The following is a 14,693-nucleotide window of genomic DNA, read 5'->3' as shown; positions in this document are numbered from 1 at the left end:
ATATCGTAGTACCTGCTACCTGTATTATTATCAGGTCGGTTATTATCTGGTAATATTAAGTCTCTACATGGCAGGTACCATTAGCAGCACTCAGCATGTAAATGCCCTTGGTATGTATGTATCGACGTGTACTAATAGGACCTAGATATCCGAGCCTTAGGTTGAACGGGCCGAACTACTCTGGCGGCAGCGCCGAAATCGCTGTTGACTCATGAGAATTAGTTAACTATTGTCCTAGTTCTGTCTTGTCTTCCACCACTCTTTCAACATTTCTTGCCCTGCTTTCTTTCTGCTAGTAGCTTCCATCCTATAACTCTAGCCACAATCTACGATTCTGTGTCGTTGTCTTTTCGTGCTACCATGCTCCAAGACATTGGAGGCCCAGTCCCTCCTCACACCGATCATGTATGCCCCGACCCCGCGCAACCCCGCCCGGTCTTTATCCACCCCCTTCCCATTCGTCTCGTTCACGCTTGTGCAAGGCTTGCTTTCAAAACTATGCTTTAACTCACATCGCTATAGGCAGTCAGTGTATCTCTTCCGACATGGCAAGCAAACGTGGCATATGAGGAAGGAGAGTCGTGGGTTATGAATAAGATGCAATGCGGATACCCTCGGTTTTTCATACACCCCATCATCCAGGATTTAGCAAGGGAGATCGTACGTCGCTATGGAAGCCCGGAAGTGGATACCGCTTTATTATTCCCATCTCCGAAAACAGCAGGGGTGTGTTATTCGTTTCTCATGTCGAGAAGACCAGCCGGTGAATCCTGCAACGTCCGGATAATAAATTTCGGCCCTCCCAATCAAACAGAAGCCGGATCATCTACGGCAGAATTGCTATTGTCATGCGTGATATATCCGATCCAGTATGCGCCAATTGCCAAGCAGGTTTGGCAACATACAGGCAATGGTATATCAAGTAGGCGTGCCGAGTTCTGCCTGAATGCTTTAAGGGATGGGTTTCTCGTGGATAGAAAACCTGCAGCTTGTGAAACAACATTCCCAAGATTTTGCAAGGGACCCAGAAGGTATCAGGGGCGGGATTCAATAAGTGGAAAGCCTCAAGCAAATGGGGCACACGCATGCGACAATATTTTAGGTACAACCCCTGCAGCCAGCGGTAACCAAGATGGTCGGGAACATGTCCAGTTCATTGAAGAACGATTTGGTCGCAATCTGAGTACCGCGCTTGCCGGTCAGGCAAAGCTGGCTGTCCGGCGACGTATAGCAGGTGTACTGACTGCCGATGTGGAGCTTAGCGAGGCGCTTGAGGAAGAGTCAGGAGAAGGTCGTGTCGCGGGACTGTCGGAGTCTGATGTATATCTTTTCCCAACCGGGATGAGTTCCATTTTCAACGCTCACCAATTGCTGATGGCTGCGAAGAGTGAGATGAAGAGCATCTGTTTTGGATTTCCTTATACCGACACGTTAAAGATACTTCAAAAATGGGGGCCCGGCTGTTTGTTTTATGGCCATGGCTCATCAGAAGATCTCGATGACTTGGAGTCACGGTTAGCGAACGGGGAGAAATTCCTCGCACTCTTCACTGAATTTCCTGGGAATCCTTTACTGAAAGCCCCCGATTTGAAGAGAATTCGTTCACTCGCCGACAGGTATGATTTTGCCGTCGTAGTGGATGAGACAGTTGGAAACTTCCTCAACATCAATGTGCTCCCCTATGCGGATATTGTGGTTAGCAGCTTGACCAAAGTCTTCAGTGGAGACAGTAATGTCATGGGGGGAAGCGCTGTGCTCAATCCCCATGGGCGCTATTACCGGTCTCTAAAAGATACATGTGCCCGTGAATATGAGGACAATCTTTGGGCAGAAGACGCCGTGTTCCTGGAGAGAAATAGCCGCGATTTTGTGTCCAGGATTGACAAGATCAACAACACTACGGAGGAAATCACGGCAATGTTGGAGAAATCACCACTCGGTAAGCTGACTCTCATTCCCTTTGTTGTATTTTCGGTGTCAGACTTGGGGTACCAGTCCAGATTGCTTAATACTAAGTATCTTGCAGTGAAAACGGTCTACTATCCGAAGTGCAATCCTTCAAGGCCGCTGTACGAAGCTTTCCGCAACCAGAGTGGAGGATATGGTGGTCTTTTCTCGGTTACCTTCCATTCAACAGAAGCGGCAGTTGCCTTCTTTGACCAACTTGAAGTACTTAAAGGGCCCAGTCTTGGAACTAATTTCACACTCAGGTAAGTCATAGTCATAGTCCTGGTAGGTCGGCGGTAAAGCTGTTGTTGACCTAGATGCATAGTTGCCCCTATACTTTGTTGGCACACTATGGTGAATTAGAATGGGTACGTGAATCTTCCCAGTTTCTATACAAAAGCATGGGAACCTAGTTTTACTAATAACTATCCATTAATTTAGGCAAGTTCGTTCGGTGTCGACTTGGGCCTGGTGAGGATAAGTGTTGGCTTGGAAGATGTGTCGGACCTTAGCAGCCGGTTTCAACAGGCGTTGGATGCTGTTGCTAGAGTAAAAGCCTGATATAGACTTCCAAACTCCATTTGTCAACATATGGAGGTTATAGGTCATATGGATACCTATCAAATAGTGAAGTTTATAGTACCTTTGTGGGTCTGCTGGATAAAATAGTAAAACCGTATCATTTCCTATCTATGTTTGGGATGTAGTGAAGAAAGGGCGAGATGTATCATAATGTCCATGGATAGCTTGAAAGATCAGGACCAAGATGATCGTCATAGCCATCAGTTCACCTCTTGTTCAGATCGCAGGCCGAGTCACCCTGTAAAACTAGCATTTGTATTTACCTATATTGAATATAACCAGCCGAAAGGTGTGATGGCCAAATACGGAGCATTCCGTATCTGGATAGTGTCTATGGGGTGTCCTTCTCTACCCATATGGTTTATGGATGCACAGCATTGAGGTCCTCACCCATATCTGATTGTTACCAAGGCTTGCTGAATCAGGGAAAGTTTTACGGAGCACGGGAGTATTTTATATGACTCGTATCTTGACTAGATGATACACGTTGAAGGCTAATACATGAGCTGAAAAGAAAACGTACCACTTCGCACTGGTGGGATTGGCCTAGAAAATTGCCATCTAATAATTTTCAAAGTATGAGATGAATTATATGTGAAGATCAGAGAGTGTATGAACGTTGTATCGTATGAAAACCATCGTATACACCAATACATACGGAGTAGTTAGACTAGTTTGACTATTCCGGTTACAAGGTCACGAGACTAGCAGCTCGGAAAAAGTCCACTTCCCAATTTCATCTGGTACCTCCCCTACATACCTCCATTTCGGCCATATTCAGATAATTCAAGGCTTGTGTCCTTTTGCTGTACGTGTTTCTTCCGAAAGCTTCTTACGTATTCCACGTCCATTTTCCACTCATAAATATAATTACTTACTATTGCCCTTTTTTGCACTAGGTTCCATTTGACCTAATCAGTTCCTTGTCCAGCTGTTTAAGTCATTTGCCATCATTGCAGGATACAAGTGGATTGCGTTTCGATTGTGATGGCGAATTGCCTGACTGCTCCCAGGAGGCCTCTTCTGGCCCTCCCATTCCTTCTGCCCTCCCCTTATGAGTGCGTTGCTCTAGGTTTGCGACGGAACCAGTCTTCATACAGGCGCACAAAGCAACGTCTACGTGTCAAGCCAGATGCCTCATTTGGCTCTTCATCGAGCCATCCGCAAGAGGACCACATCATCTACAATCCACCTTCCAGCGCGCCTTCAGTGTACCATACGCCGACGAAATTTCTACCCTCCGATGATATCCGGAGAAATTTACGCACCACGTCTGTCAATGGCATCAACGCCGAATCGCTCCCTCCCGCAGTCAGGGCCTCCACTGAGAAGAAATACCACCTAAACCCGTCAGACATACGAGAAATTCGCCGGCTTAGAGCTACCGATCCAATGACGTGGAGTCGGTTGAAGTTGGCCAAGCGCTTCGATTGTTCCCCCACGTTCATCGCACTGGTGTGTGAGGCCAGTCCTCAGAAGAAAGAAATCCAGAAGCGGGTCCTGGAAGCGGTGCAATCGAGATGGGGCTCAAAACGTCGGATGGCTAGAGAAGACCGACAGTTGCGGAAGGAGGCCTGGGGAAGGGATCAGTAAAACCCTAACAAGCTTTCTTTCCCTTTCGGCCACCTCACGTATAATTCCGGTCTCTCTCCCAGGCGCCTTTCCTTGTTTTTCTTTTTGGCTTGGGCTTACCAGACTCCATAGCTTCCACGGCATCCATACTGGGAGCTCAATCGTTGTATAAAATCATGTATTCTAGCGTCATTGGTACTGGAAATGTATTGTAGTTTAAATTTGCAGTGGCTTTCTTAGCACCTAGCCTGATATGGTTCTTATCAGGAGAGTCAGTAAAGGGAGCGTGGCCCTTAGAAGGCTATGAGCGCTTATTTGCGCTCCGTAACGGATAGCCTGTCTCCCTTGGGGCAGGTACCTCGGACAACCGAACGATAGCGAGGATACTGTTAGGTAAACCTGTCTTAACCCAACAGGCAAATCAGGTTACTTCGATTATCTTCCACAGCCCAAATGCCCCTCCCCCTCCCCCTCCGTCGCATTGCAACGTCGCTTAGTAGGGAGTGTAGATTATACCTGTCATCTCCCTTGCACCTCAAGGATACCCGAGCAAATCCAACAGTCTCCTTTCACCAAATACGTTACCTATCTTCACGCCGCTCATTCTACGGAAATATTAGTGATCTGACAATGGCACCGCAACTTGAGCCCTTTTTTAAGCAGTAAGCCATGGCTTCACATTTTCCGCCCTCTGTTTTGCCCCTCCAACTATTGCTTTATAACCGCCAATGTTGCATAGTTTACCAGTCCATGTTATATTTGGCTATCTAACGGTATTCGGGTCTTTCCCCGCCTAGGGTCGACGATCTGTCTGATTCTTTCATTGACCGTACGTTATGCCTTCCAAATTTCCTTCCATCTCGAATAAGTCCTTATATATGCGAAAGGTCTACGAAAGGCTGTCGCCATTCCGTCTGTCTCCGCGCAGGATGAGAATAGAAAAGATGTCTTTAAGGTAAATCATGCAAAATTATGGCCTACGACATGGCACTTAACTGATTCATCGATGTTTTCCACAAGATGGCCCAATTCCTCGCCTCCGAACTTGAATCCTTGGGCGCCGAAGTGGAACAGAGACCGTTGGGCAAGCAACCTGGAAAGGAGCACCTTGACCTTCCTCCAGTCGTGATTGCTCGTTATGGTAATGACAAGAACAAACGAACTATCCTGGTCTACGGACACTATGACGTACAACCTGCCTTGAAAGAAGACGGCTGGGCGACAGAGCCTTTTCAATTGACAGTCGACGGCCAAGGAAGGATGTACGGACGCGGAAGCACGGATGATAAAGGCCCAGTTTTAGGCTGGCTGAACGTGATTGAAGCCCACAAGAAAGCCGGCGTTGAGTTCCCTGTCAATTTGCTCTGTTGCTTCGAGGGAATGGAGGAGTATGGCTCAGAAGGCCTGGAGGAGTTCATCCAATCCGAGAGCAAGAAGTTTTTCAAGGATGCGGATGCTGTTTGCATCTCGGACAATTACTGGCTTGGAACCGAGAAGCCTTGCTTGACCTATGGGCTCCGAGGCTGCAACTATTACTCAGTGAGCGTTTCGGGCCCCGCGCAGGACTTGCATAGCGGGGTCTTCGGTGGCTCTGCTCACGAGCCGATGACTGACCTGGTTAATGTCCTTTCTAAACTTGTCGATCCTCAGGGCAACATTCTAATCCCTGGCATAATGGATCTTGTTGAGCCCCTTACAGAGGAGGAGAAATCCCTGTATGGCGGCATCAGCTATACCATGGACAACCTCCACGAATCATTGGGGAGTGAAACTGGTATCCATGCTACCAAAGAAAGAACTCTCATGGCAAGATGGAGATACCCGTCTCTCTCCATCCACGGTGTTGAAGGCGCATACTCCGCTCCTGGCGCAAAAACCGTGATTCCGGCAAAGGTCATTGGCAAGTTCTCAATCAGAACTGTTCCAAATATGGAGAGTGAGGATGTCAACAGACTTGTTTTTGATTATATCAAAGCAGAATTCGCCAAACTGAACAGCAAGAACAAGTTGGATGTGTGGCTTCAACATGACGGGAAATGGTGGGTTGCCAGCCCAAAGCATTGGAACTTCGCAGCTGCAAGCAAGGCAGTGAAACAGGTTTTTGGTGTTGAACCGGATATGACCCGTGAGGGTGGCAGGTACGTGTCTGAGGCTATTATTATTTTTTTATTGCTACCATGCTACAAATGATGGGGAAACTAACGTGTGCAAAGCATTCCCGTCACACTGAGCTTCGAACAAGCAACAGGGAAGAATGTCTTGCTTCTACCAATGGGAAGCTCGACGGATGCTGCCCATTCAATCAACGAGAAGCTTGACAAGAGGAATTACATTGAGGGGACCAAGCTACTAGGAGCGTATCTGCACTACGTTGCGGAGGAGCCTATGAACATGTAAGCGCTAAACTCAACAACTGCAGAAGCTTTGCCCGGGGGGCGACTTTACTATACCTACTCCCCGGCTCAATTGTGGCAATGCATTGTTGTGTGAGAGATCCTATCCCTTTCCTGGACAGGGTTCGCGGGCACTTGGGAGAGCGAGATCCAGAGACCGAGGACGACTTCAAACGAATGAAAGTTCCGCAATATCTGGAGAACGCGGAATGGGTTACTTTCTAAATTGGTTCTTAAAAAAAAAGCAAAAGAATAAGCAACGCAATCGGGCTATGGAGCAGCGCAGATGACGAGAAATCCTTGTCATATCAGAAGGGAATGGTGGGGCTTGGAGTCCAAGCAGTAGCGAGGTACACGACATGGGCTATTTTTGTACCCCGTAAGTCCTGTTTTGGTGGCGCATCTGAAATTACGCAGGTGCTTAATGTATGTATTCCGTAGATACTAATGGTGCCGCGAAGACATGCCAGAAAGCGTAGCATCAGATAGTGTGGAGTGTTTACTCCGTAGTCCAAGTCATCAATACAAGACTACCAGTATTCCGCGTGCGTCACGTGTAGGCGTGACACGCGACCACGCGACTAATCAATGACCGATAAGACGAAACAAAGATTCAAGTACGGAGTAGGGTCCTTTCAGCCTCCGTGGTCTAGCATTCAACCAGTGGTGAAAAGAGAGGTTTTCTGTTTCTTTGTTTCCATTTTCCCTATCTTCTACGTGCTCTCAACTTCCCATGTCTGCTCAAAGTAAATGCTATGACTTTCTGCGAATTTAAGATCTCAGTCGCTGTTTCCTCATGCCGTCAATGAAGCGTTTGCAGGCGCACCTGGAGCCTGCGGACTCAAGCGAGGAGAGTAATCCCAGCTCTTCGCCTTCGGTATGCGGCAATTTCGTCCCATATGTGGGCTCTACTAACCTGTATTTCATAGCCAAAACGCCTTCGTAGAACTCATTCCCTTGTCTCGGATGGGAGCACAGAAGCGAGCAATGATGGGAATGAAGAAAGAAGAGTGCGATCTCTTACACAAGCCCTCGATGATGACGAAGATGAGCTTGAGTTGCGGGCTACGCAGGTCATCCAGGAGAAGTATTCATTCGCTACAGATGAACCAAATATACCCGCCGAGCATGGAATATTGCAGCGTGTTGAATGTTACAATTTCATGTGTCATGACCACTTTTACGTCGATCTAGGCCCTTTGATTAATTTCATCGTGGGAAAGAACGGCAGCGGCAAGAGTGCAGTTCTCACGGCTATAACCCTTTGCTTAGGCGGTAAAGCATCCGCCACCAATCGAGGCCAGAGTCTGAAAAGTTTTATTAAAGAAGGCAAGGAGTAGGTGATAGGTATCAATACCCTCCATCTGAAATAAAGTGCTGAGATTGCTGTGTAGGAACGCAACCATCGTCGTGCGAATCAAGAACCAAGGAGATGGCGCTTACCTGCCGGATGACTATGGAAAGTTCATCACTATAGAGCGCCATTTCTCCAAAAATGGCACAAGTGGGTTCAAAATCAAATCAGAAAATGGACGAATCATGTCTACCAAGAAGGCAGAGCTCGACGCCATCATTGACTACTTCACCTTGCAATTTGACAATCCGATGAACGTTCTCTCTCAGGACATGGCTCGCCAATTTCTTAGCACATCAAGCCCTAGTGAAAAGTACAAGTTCTTTGTGAAGGGTGTCCAACTTGAGCAACTCGATCAGGACTATCGACTCATTGAAGAATCCGGTGACCAGATCGAGGAGAAGTTGAGAAATCGGGAGCAGGATATTGCGATCCTACAAAGTCGGAAAGAAGCAGCGAAACGAAAACTTGACATATCCGACCAACATGATTCTCTGCGAAACAGGATTAGAAATGTTCGAAGTCAAATGGCCTGGGCTCAGGTAGAGGAACAAGAAAGGGTAAACCGCCTTGCGATCCGATACTTAAACTGCATCTCTGACGGCGAGTAGATAAGGGATTCTCTAGACGATGAAATTCTTAGAGCGGACAACAATATAGCCGGCGCCGAAGCCAATTTGAGCAACTTTGATGTTGCGATACGAGAGGCTGAAGGCGAGGCCCAAGCCGCTGCTGAAGATGTTCGCCAGGCTACTGCCAAGTGGGACCAGGTTCAAGGCGAAAAAATTGAAATCCAGACGAAATGGGATACACAGATGACCGAACGCCATGGACTGCAGGTATGATCAGTTAACGCATCATTTCAATATAATAGATTTTCTGATACTACGCCACAGGCTGAACAACGACGGATAAGAGAATACCTCAAAGCAGCAGAAACGAGAATCGCTACTACTGAGCGAGATATCGATGAAGAAAATCGACGCTTAGCTGAAATTAGCGGAGGGAGCTATACGAAAAAGCAAGAAGAACTTGAACGAGCAAAAGCAGAAGCCTCCCAAGCCCGCACTCAGTATGAGGAGCATGGAGGCCATAGCAATCGTTTAACGCATGAGATAAATGAAGCTGAGAAGGAAGTGAAGTCAGCTGCGGTCCCACTCGCTAAACTTAAGGCCGATGTTGAGGAGGCCGAATCACTCTTGTTGACCCTACAAAGGGAAGGGGGTCCTCAAAATTCGGGTTTCCACGCGAGGATGCCGATCCTCTTGAAAGCAATCGAACAAGATCAGTCCTTTACTAGGCGTCCTGTCGGTCCACTTGGTCACTATGTGCGCTTGCTTAAGCCGGAATGGTCCTCAATTCTCGAAAACTCGCTTGGCTCGACATTGAACAGCTTCGTTGTAGTTACTCCTGAAGACTCGAAAAAAATTCTTAAGATCATGGAAAGTGTCGATTGGTAAGCATCTCCAGGTCTGCAGCATACGTGAAAATTTCTGACAGTGCTGGAAGTATGTGTCCTATCTTGATAGCGGATGGTAACCGCATCGATACATCATCAAACGAACCAGATGCCCAGTATGATACAGCACTGCGGGTCCTTGAGGTCAGTGCTTTATTCCAGGGCTCTAATGAAATGTATGGTCAATCTAACGAGTTTCTAGTTCGATAATGAGGTGGCCCGTGGACAGTTTATCATCAATCATAAAATAGAACAAATGCTACTCATTGAGAACCTTGAGGAAGCATCCTCGGTTCTCTTTGATGGGCAAAGACCTCGAAACGTGGCACGGTGTTATTGTATTGATAAGACAAACAGACGCAGAGGTATCCATCTTTCCTTTAGCCGAACCGGGGAACCAAGCCAAGCGCCAGTCCCAGCCTACAATAGGTCTCCTCGTATGAGGTCCGATCTGGAGTCCCAAATCAGGTAGTTAATCGCTCTGTTTTCATACTATGCTCCTAGTGCTAATAGAATCTTTGTAGAGTGCAACAGGGTGTAGTGGCCGACTTGAAAAGCAACCTCAGCCGTCAAGAACAAGAGCTTCGGTCTGCTCGGTCTCGGCTGGAAAGCTGCAAGCAAGCTCGTGTCAGACACGAGCGAAGATCAAACGAACTACGAATTGCAGCACAGAGACTGGAAGACCGTGTTGAAGCGCTTTCTGATGCACTTGACAGGGAACTTCCCGAAGACGGGCGTCTTGACGGGCTTCGGGCCACTCTCCAAGAAGCAGAAGAAGAGAAGCGCCTCAATGAAGGATCCTTGAAGGACAGCGCAGATGCAATGGATGCTATGATGAAATCATTGAAGGCGATCAAGCAGGAGCTCTCAGCCAAAGAAGCCGAGATCACCGTCATACAAGAAGAGCTCAAAGTCGCTGAGAATCAGGGGCGTATTGCGAACGACAAGCGTCGAAAGAGGATAGGAGATAAAAATACAGCCGTTGAAAGGATCGACGACATCAGGCGAGACAGGAATAGGGTCCATGATAAACGAGGAGAGATCATGGCACGTATCCTTGACTTCAGCGAAAAGGCGAGTATGGTCTCCCCGCGGGTTGCAATTGATGAAGGTGAAACTGCGGCCAGTCTGGATAGAAAGCTCGAAAGACTCCATAACGACATCAAGCGCTATGACCAACAGTGAGTAATAGTATACCTGATCGGTCAACAAGAACGCCACGCTAATGAAAGCCTAGGCTAGGAGCATCCCGCGACGAACTCCTTACTGAGGTGGCAAAGGCCAGCGAAGCCTATGACCGGGCTTTAAAGCAAGTTGAGGAGTTTAGGTTGTTGGCTGAAGTACACATAACCCCCTTCGTTTGGCGGGAAATTACCCTGCTAATGTTAAATACCAGGTGCTCAAGGCAACACTAAAACTCCGCAAAGGCCGCTGGGTGATTTTTAGGTCTCACATTTCATCCCGTGCCAAAGCACAGTTCACTTACCTTCTGAGTGAAAGAAGCTTCCGTGGTCGACTTTTAACCGACCATGAGGGCAAGCTTCTGGATCTACAAGTATGTGTGTTCTTGGCCGTCATTCTTGCGGATATAGTCTGACAGCATACTCTGTAGGTGGAACCCGATATCACAAAAGACAGCGCCGGTCGTGGCGCAAAGACACTGTCTGGCGGTGAGAAGTCATTCTCTCAGGTATGCCTGTTATTGGCACTCTGGGAAGCTATGGGATCTCCAATTCGCTGCTTGGATGAATTGTAAGTCTCCTAGCGCCTCCAATATGCCCCTCAGCTGACACAATCTTGAAAGTGATGTGTATATGGACCACATCAATAGGAAAATGGCTATTGATATGCTTGTATGTTGAACGGACTTTTTGCTGGAGGCTTGCTGACGAAACAACAGATGCTCGCTGCCAGACGGTCAATCGGGCGGCAATTCATACTTATTACACCCGGATCAAGAGCAGAAATTACTTTGGCGCCTGATGTATGTGTAAAGGAGTATGTATATGCACCAACTAGCATGGACTGCAAGAAACTTACATGTCACTTCTAGGCTGGCAGAGCCAGAAAGAGGCCAAACTAGGCTGTCGTTTCCACGGTAATTTCCAGCGGTTGCTACAGTTTGGTTGCCTCTCTGCTGGTTGTGATCCACTGCAAGTTGCAACTATTTGGTCTGGCTGCTCAATCCCCGCTTGTTTCCACCAACGAGTTTCTTATAGACCCTTTTACTCTATTGATTCTATCTAGCAGTTTAATACAAGTCCTTCACCCCTGTTATACTGCGAGATGATTGGGTGACTCAACGATATTCTAGCTCTCGTGTTCTCCTATTCAGAATATATGTTGTAGATATGATGTAAACTTCTTCATCACTTGAAAAACAGATCAATGAGTTACAGTGATTGTACAGTCTCACCACTAAAGGACTAATGCAGCTACTAACGAACATCGCTCAGCCTGCTAAAATGAGGCTTTGGACAGAAGCACATCATCCCACTCTGGATAGACGGGGCTCAGCAAGGCGGTAAGGGCACCTAAGGACTAGTAGGAGCAGTAGGTGTACGGAGTACCGCCTACGTATATACCTACTAGTTAGGTGCCCTCTGTACTTAAGTAAGTCTACCACATGACCGTGCAGCGGAAGCTGCTGCCCCGTATCAAAGTGTATGATCCGTATTATTCACCACTCCCACCACCAGTTGAAGTTTTCCATCCATCCTCTCCCACCCCACACCTCCACGACAAGCCATTTGCCTTCCTCTCAGTGCGACCCAACTTTATCAAACAAGAACTTTTGACATCCGCAACACCTCAAAGTGAAGATTGGCTGTTCATACATCCTCATTGCTTGAATCGTAGCCTACATCAGAGGCAGCCCAGCTCAATCATCCCGGGTTTCGTTCCTGACTCTAACCAAACGGCCCACACACTCAAGCACTTCACCTCAGGTCGCCGTCAAGTGGAAACTTGACGACTCAATTACCAGAGACCCCTTGCATACTTCCATTCCTCCTTCTCTTCCATCTTTCACTCTTCTATCCGACCTCGAGTACTCTTGTCTCTAACAAGCGGTCGAGTAATCTTTTCATCCAGCCACCCCATCAACCACGTCGTTTTGTTTACCCCCAACTTTTGGGCTTCGTCGACCATTCTTCAAGCAGAAAGTACTAAAAATTACGTCATTGTTTCACGATTACCCTGTCTAATCTGCTTGCAGACTTCGAACAAACCTGCGGTCGTCTGTATCTACCCATTCTCACTACTGAGTTTCCGGCCATCGAAGAGAGAACAACCAGTCTACTCAGCCCGATCCTCGATCTCCCCTCTTTTCTTAATTGACCACCATGACCGACGCATTGGCCTCTCAGCTGAATAACACTACTATAGGGTACATTCACTGTCATGTGCTGATTGTTTCATATGTATAATGCTAATGTTCAACCCTTTGAAGGGATGCAAGCTCAGACACGAAATGGAAGGAGCAATTAAATGTCCCCGCCAAAGATGCAAGGCCGCAAACTGAGGTTTGTCTATATCTATACCTATCATTATCTGTCGGTCGCAATCTGATGTGGCATAGGATGTCACCGCCACGAAAGGCTTGGAATTTGAAGACTTCTACATCAAACGTGAACTCATGATGGGTATATTCGAGGCTGGTTTCGAAAAGCCCTCTCCAATTCAGGAAGAGACGATACCAGTCGCTCTCACGGGCAGAGATATCTTGGCGCGGGCCAAGAATGGTACAGGGAAAACAGCAGCCTTTGTCATTCCTACCTTGGAACGCATAAACCCCAAGAGCACGAAAACACAGGCCCTTATCCTTGTTCCTACGAGAGAACTGGCGCTGCAGACGTCGCACGTTTGCAAAACCTTGGGAAAGCATCTAGGCATCAATGTTATGGTCACTACTGGAGGTACTGGCTTGATGGATGACATTATTAGATTGAATGACGCAGTCCACATCCTTGTTGGGACCCCGGGAAGAGTCCTGGACCTGGCTAGCAAAGGCGTGGCTGATCTCTCCGAATGTCCTACATTCGTCATGGATGAAGCCGACAAGTTGCTGTCGCCTGAGTTTACGCCAGTTATCGAGCAACTGCTATCATTCCACCCTAAAGACCGCCAAGTCATGCTCTTCAGTGCTACTTTCCCATTGATTGTGAAATCATTCAAAGTAAGTTTTACAAGGCGTCTGGTCGTCTCGCGTCGATGTACTGATAGGGTCTAGGACAAACACATGCGCAATCCATATGAAATTAATCTCATGGACGAGCTCACCCTTCGCGGAATTACGCAGTATTATGCTTTCGTGGAGGAGAAGCAGAAGGTCCACTGCCTGAACACACTATTTTCGAAGCTACAAATCAACCAGTCGATAATATTTTGCAACTCTACCAACCGCGTTGAATTACTTGCGAAGAAGATTACAGAACTAGGATATTCCTGCTTCTACTCCCATGCAAGGATGCTTCAGCAACATCGCAACCGAGTTTTCCACGATTTTCGGAATGGCGTCTGTCGTAACCTTGTTTGCTCCGATCTTCTGACTCGAGGTATTGACATCCAAGCCGTCAATGTTGTCATAAATTTCGATTTTCCCAAGAACGCTGAAACTTACCTCCATCGAATTGGCCGATCTGGCCGCTTTGGACATCTCGGTCTTGCTATTAATCTTATAAACTGGGAAGACCGGTTCAACTTGTACAAAATTGAGCAGGAGCTCGGCACTGAAATCCAGCCAATTCCGCAGAATATCGACAAGAAACTTTACGTCTATGACTCACCGGACACCATTCCGCGCCCTATCGCCAACCCTTCACAACCTCCGATTACCACCACAGCCGTTAATACGAATGCTGGCGAACGTCGTCACAACCATCATATGAATGGTGGGTCATATCAATACGGCAGGGGCCGTGGCTCTTATCGCGGAGGTCGAGGGCAAGGCCAGCGTCGCAGCATGCAAAACGAGACCAAGTTCAGCACTCAAGGGCAGTCTAGTGGCAAATCCCACCCCGCACAGGTGTCCTAAAACAACTACTAGACTAGCAGCCGGAGCAAATACTTTTGTGCCTCCTCTTCCGCTCCCTTTCTCGCCCCTGTGCTTTTTCTCTTTGCCCTTTTATTCTACTTGGAGTTCTTTCTTTTCTTAAGACCCCCTCTTGTTCGGAAACAGCAAGTTACAGCTGGCCTCTGCAGTCTCTGTTTCAAGGCTTTTTTCACATTCGCATCCGTTCTGTGATCAATTGGCACTCCCTCACCTTAGTTTCATATCAACTATGACCTATGATAAACGTTTGGGAGATCTGTATTATACTACGCGTTACCTATGTCTTCTCCGTTCCTGTGCCTCGTCAGCCACCGCTCTTCTCCCCGACCGTCT

At 47.5% G+C, this 14,693-nt stretch overlaps 5 protein-coding genes across 5 annotated transcripts; all 5 read left to right on the top strand.

Annotated features, from left to right (window-relative positions):
• Positions 1 to 302: 302 nt before the first annotated feature.
• BO80DRAFT_460526 (cystathionine gamma-synthase) lies at positions 303 to 2,634 on the top strand. Its single transcript, XM_025722394.1, has 5 exons — positions 303 to 405; positions 523 to 1,939; positions 2,027 to 2,210; positions 2,273 to 2,315; positions 2,389 to 2,634. Exons 1-5 carry the CDS (start codon positions 361 to 363, stop codon positions 2,506 to 2,508), a joined length of 1,809 nt encoding a protein of 602 aa, XP_025580639.1. The 5' UTR covers positions 303 to 360; the 3' UTR covers positions 2,509 to 2,634.
• A 671-nt stretch (positions 2,635 to 3,305) lies between these two features.
• Positions 3,306 to 4,150, top strand: BO80DRAFT_420600 (mitochondrial 54S ribosomal protein mL58). Its single transcript, XM_025718403.1, has one exon. It carries the CDS (start codon positions 3,517 to 3,519, stop codon positions 4,120 to 4,122), a length of 606 nt encoding a protein of 201 aa, XP_025580638.1. The 5' UTR covers positions 3,306 to 3,516; the 3' UTR covers positions 4,123 to 4,150.
• Positions 4,151 to 4,864: 714 nt separating this feature from the next.
• BO80DRAFT_8212 (M20 family dipeptidase) lies at positions 4,865 to 6,650 on the top strand. Its single transcript, XM_025724821.1, has 4 exons — positions 4,865 to 4,930; positions 4,989 to 5,056; positions 5,122 to 6,239; positions 6,315 to 6,650. The coding sequence occupies exons 3-4, from the start codon at positions 5,122 to 5,124 to the stop codon at positions 6,496 to 6,498; spliced, it is 1,302 nt and encodes a 433-aa protein (XP_025580637.1). The 5' UTR covers positions 4,865 to 4,930; positions 4,989 to 5,056; the 3' UTR covers positions 6,499 to 6,650.
• A 461-nt stretch (positions 6,651 to 7,111) lies between these two features.
• BO80DRAFT_371007 (DNA repair protein SMC6) lies at positions 7,112 to 11,629 on the top strand. The gene is made up of 14 exons (XM_025716472.1): positions 7,112 to 7,371; positions 7,424 to 7,830; positions 7,889 to 8,408; positions 8,460 to 8,687; positions 8,745 to 9,304; positions 9,358 to 9,451; positions 9,510 to 9,775; positions 9,832 to 10,488; positions 10,545 to 10,647; positions 10,704 to 10,862; positions 10,920 to 11,059; positions 11,112 to 11,160; positions 11,208 to 11,305; positions 11,361 to 11,629. Exons 1-14 carry the CDS (start codon positions 7,291 to 7,293, stop codon positions 11,407 to 11,409), a joined length of 3,411 nt encoding a protein of 1,136 aa, XP_025580636.1. The 5' UTR covers positions 7,112 to 7,290; the 3' UTR covers positions 11,410 to 11,629.
• An 809-nt stretch (positions 11,630 to 12,438) lies between these two features.
• dhh1 (DExD/H-box ATP-dependent RNA helicase DHH1) lies at positions 12,439 to 14,484 on the top strand. Its single transcript, XM_025724802.1, has 5 exons — positions 12,439 to 12,471; positions 12,525 to 12,695; positions 12,759 to 12,831; positions 12,888 to 13,484; positions 13,539 to 14,484. The coding sequence occupies exons 2-5, from the start codon at positions 12,652 to 12,654 to the stop codon at positions 14,340 to 14,342; spliced, it is 1,518 nt and encodes a 505-aa protein (XP_025580635.1). The 5' UTR covers positions 12,439 to 12,471; positions 12,525 to 12,651; the 3' UTR covers positions 14,343 to 14,484.
• The last annotated feature ends 209 nt before the right edge of the window (positions 14,485 to 14,693 follow it).

The sequence above is a fragment of the Aspergillus ibericus genome (assembly GCF_003184845.1).
Source record: "Aspergillus ibericus CBS 121593 unplaced genomic scaffold BO80scaffold_1, whole genome shotgun sequence".
Taxonomy (NCBI): domain Eukaryota; kingdom Fungi; phylum Ascomycota; class Eurotiomycetes; order Eurotiales; family Aspergillaceae; genus Aspergillus; species Aspergillus ibericus.
This window is presented reverse-complemented; position numbering and strand designations above follow the sequence as displayed.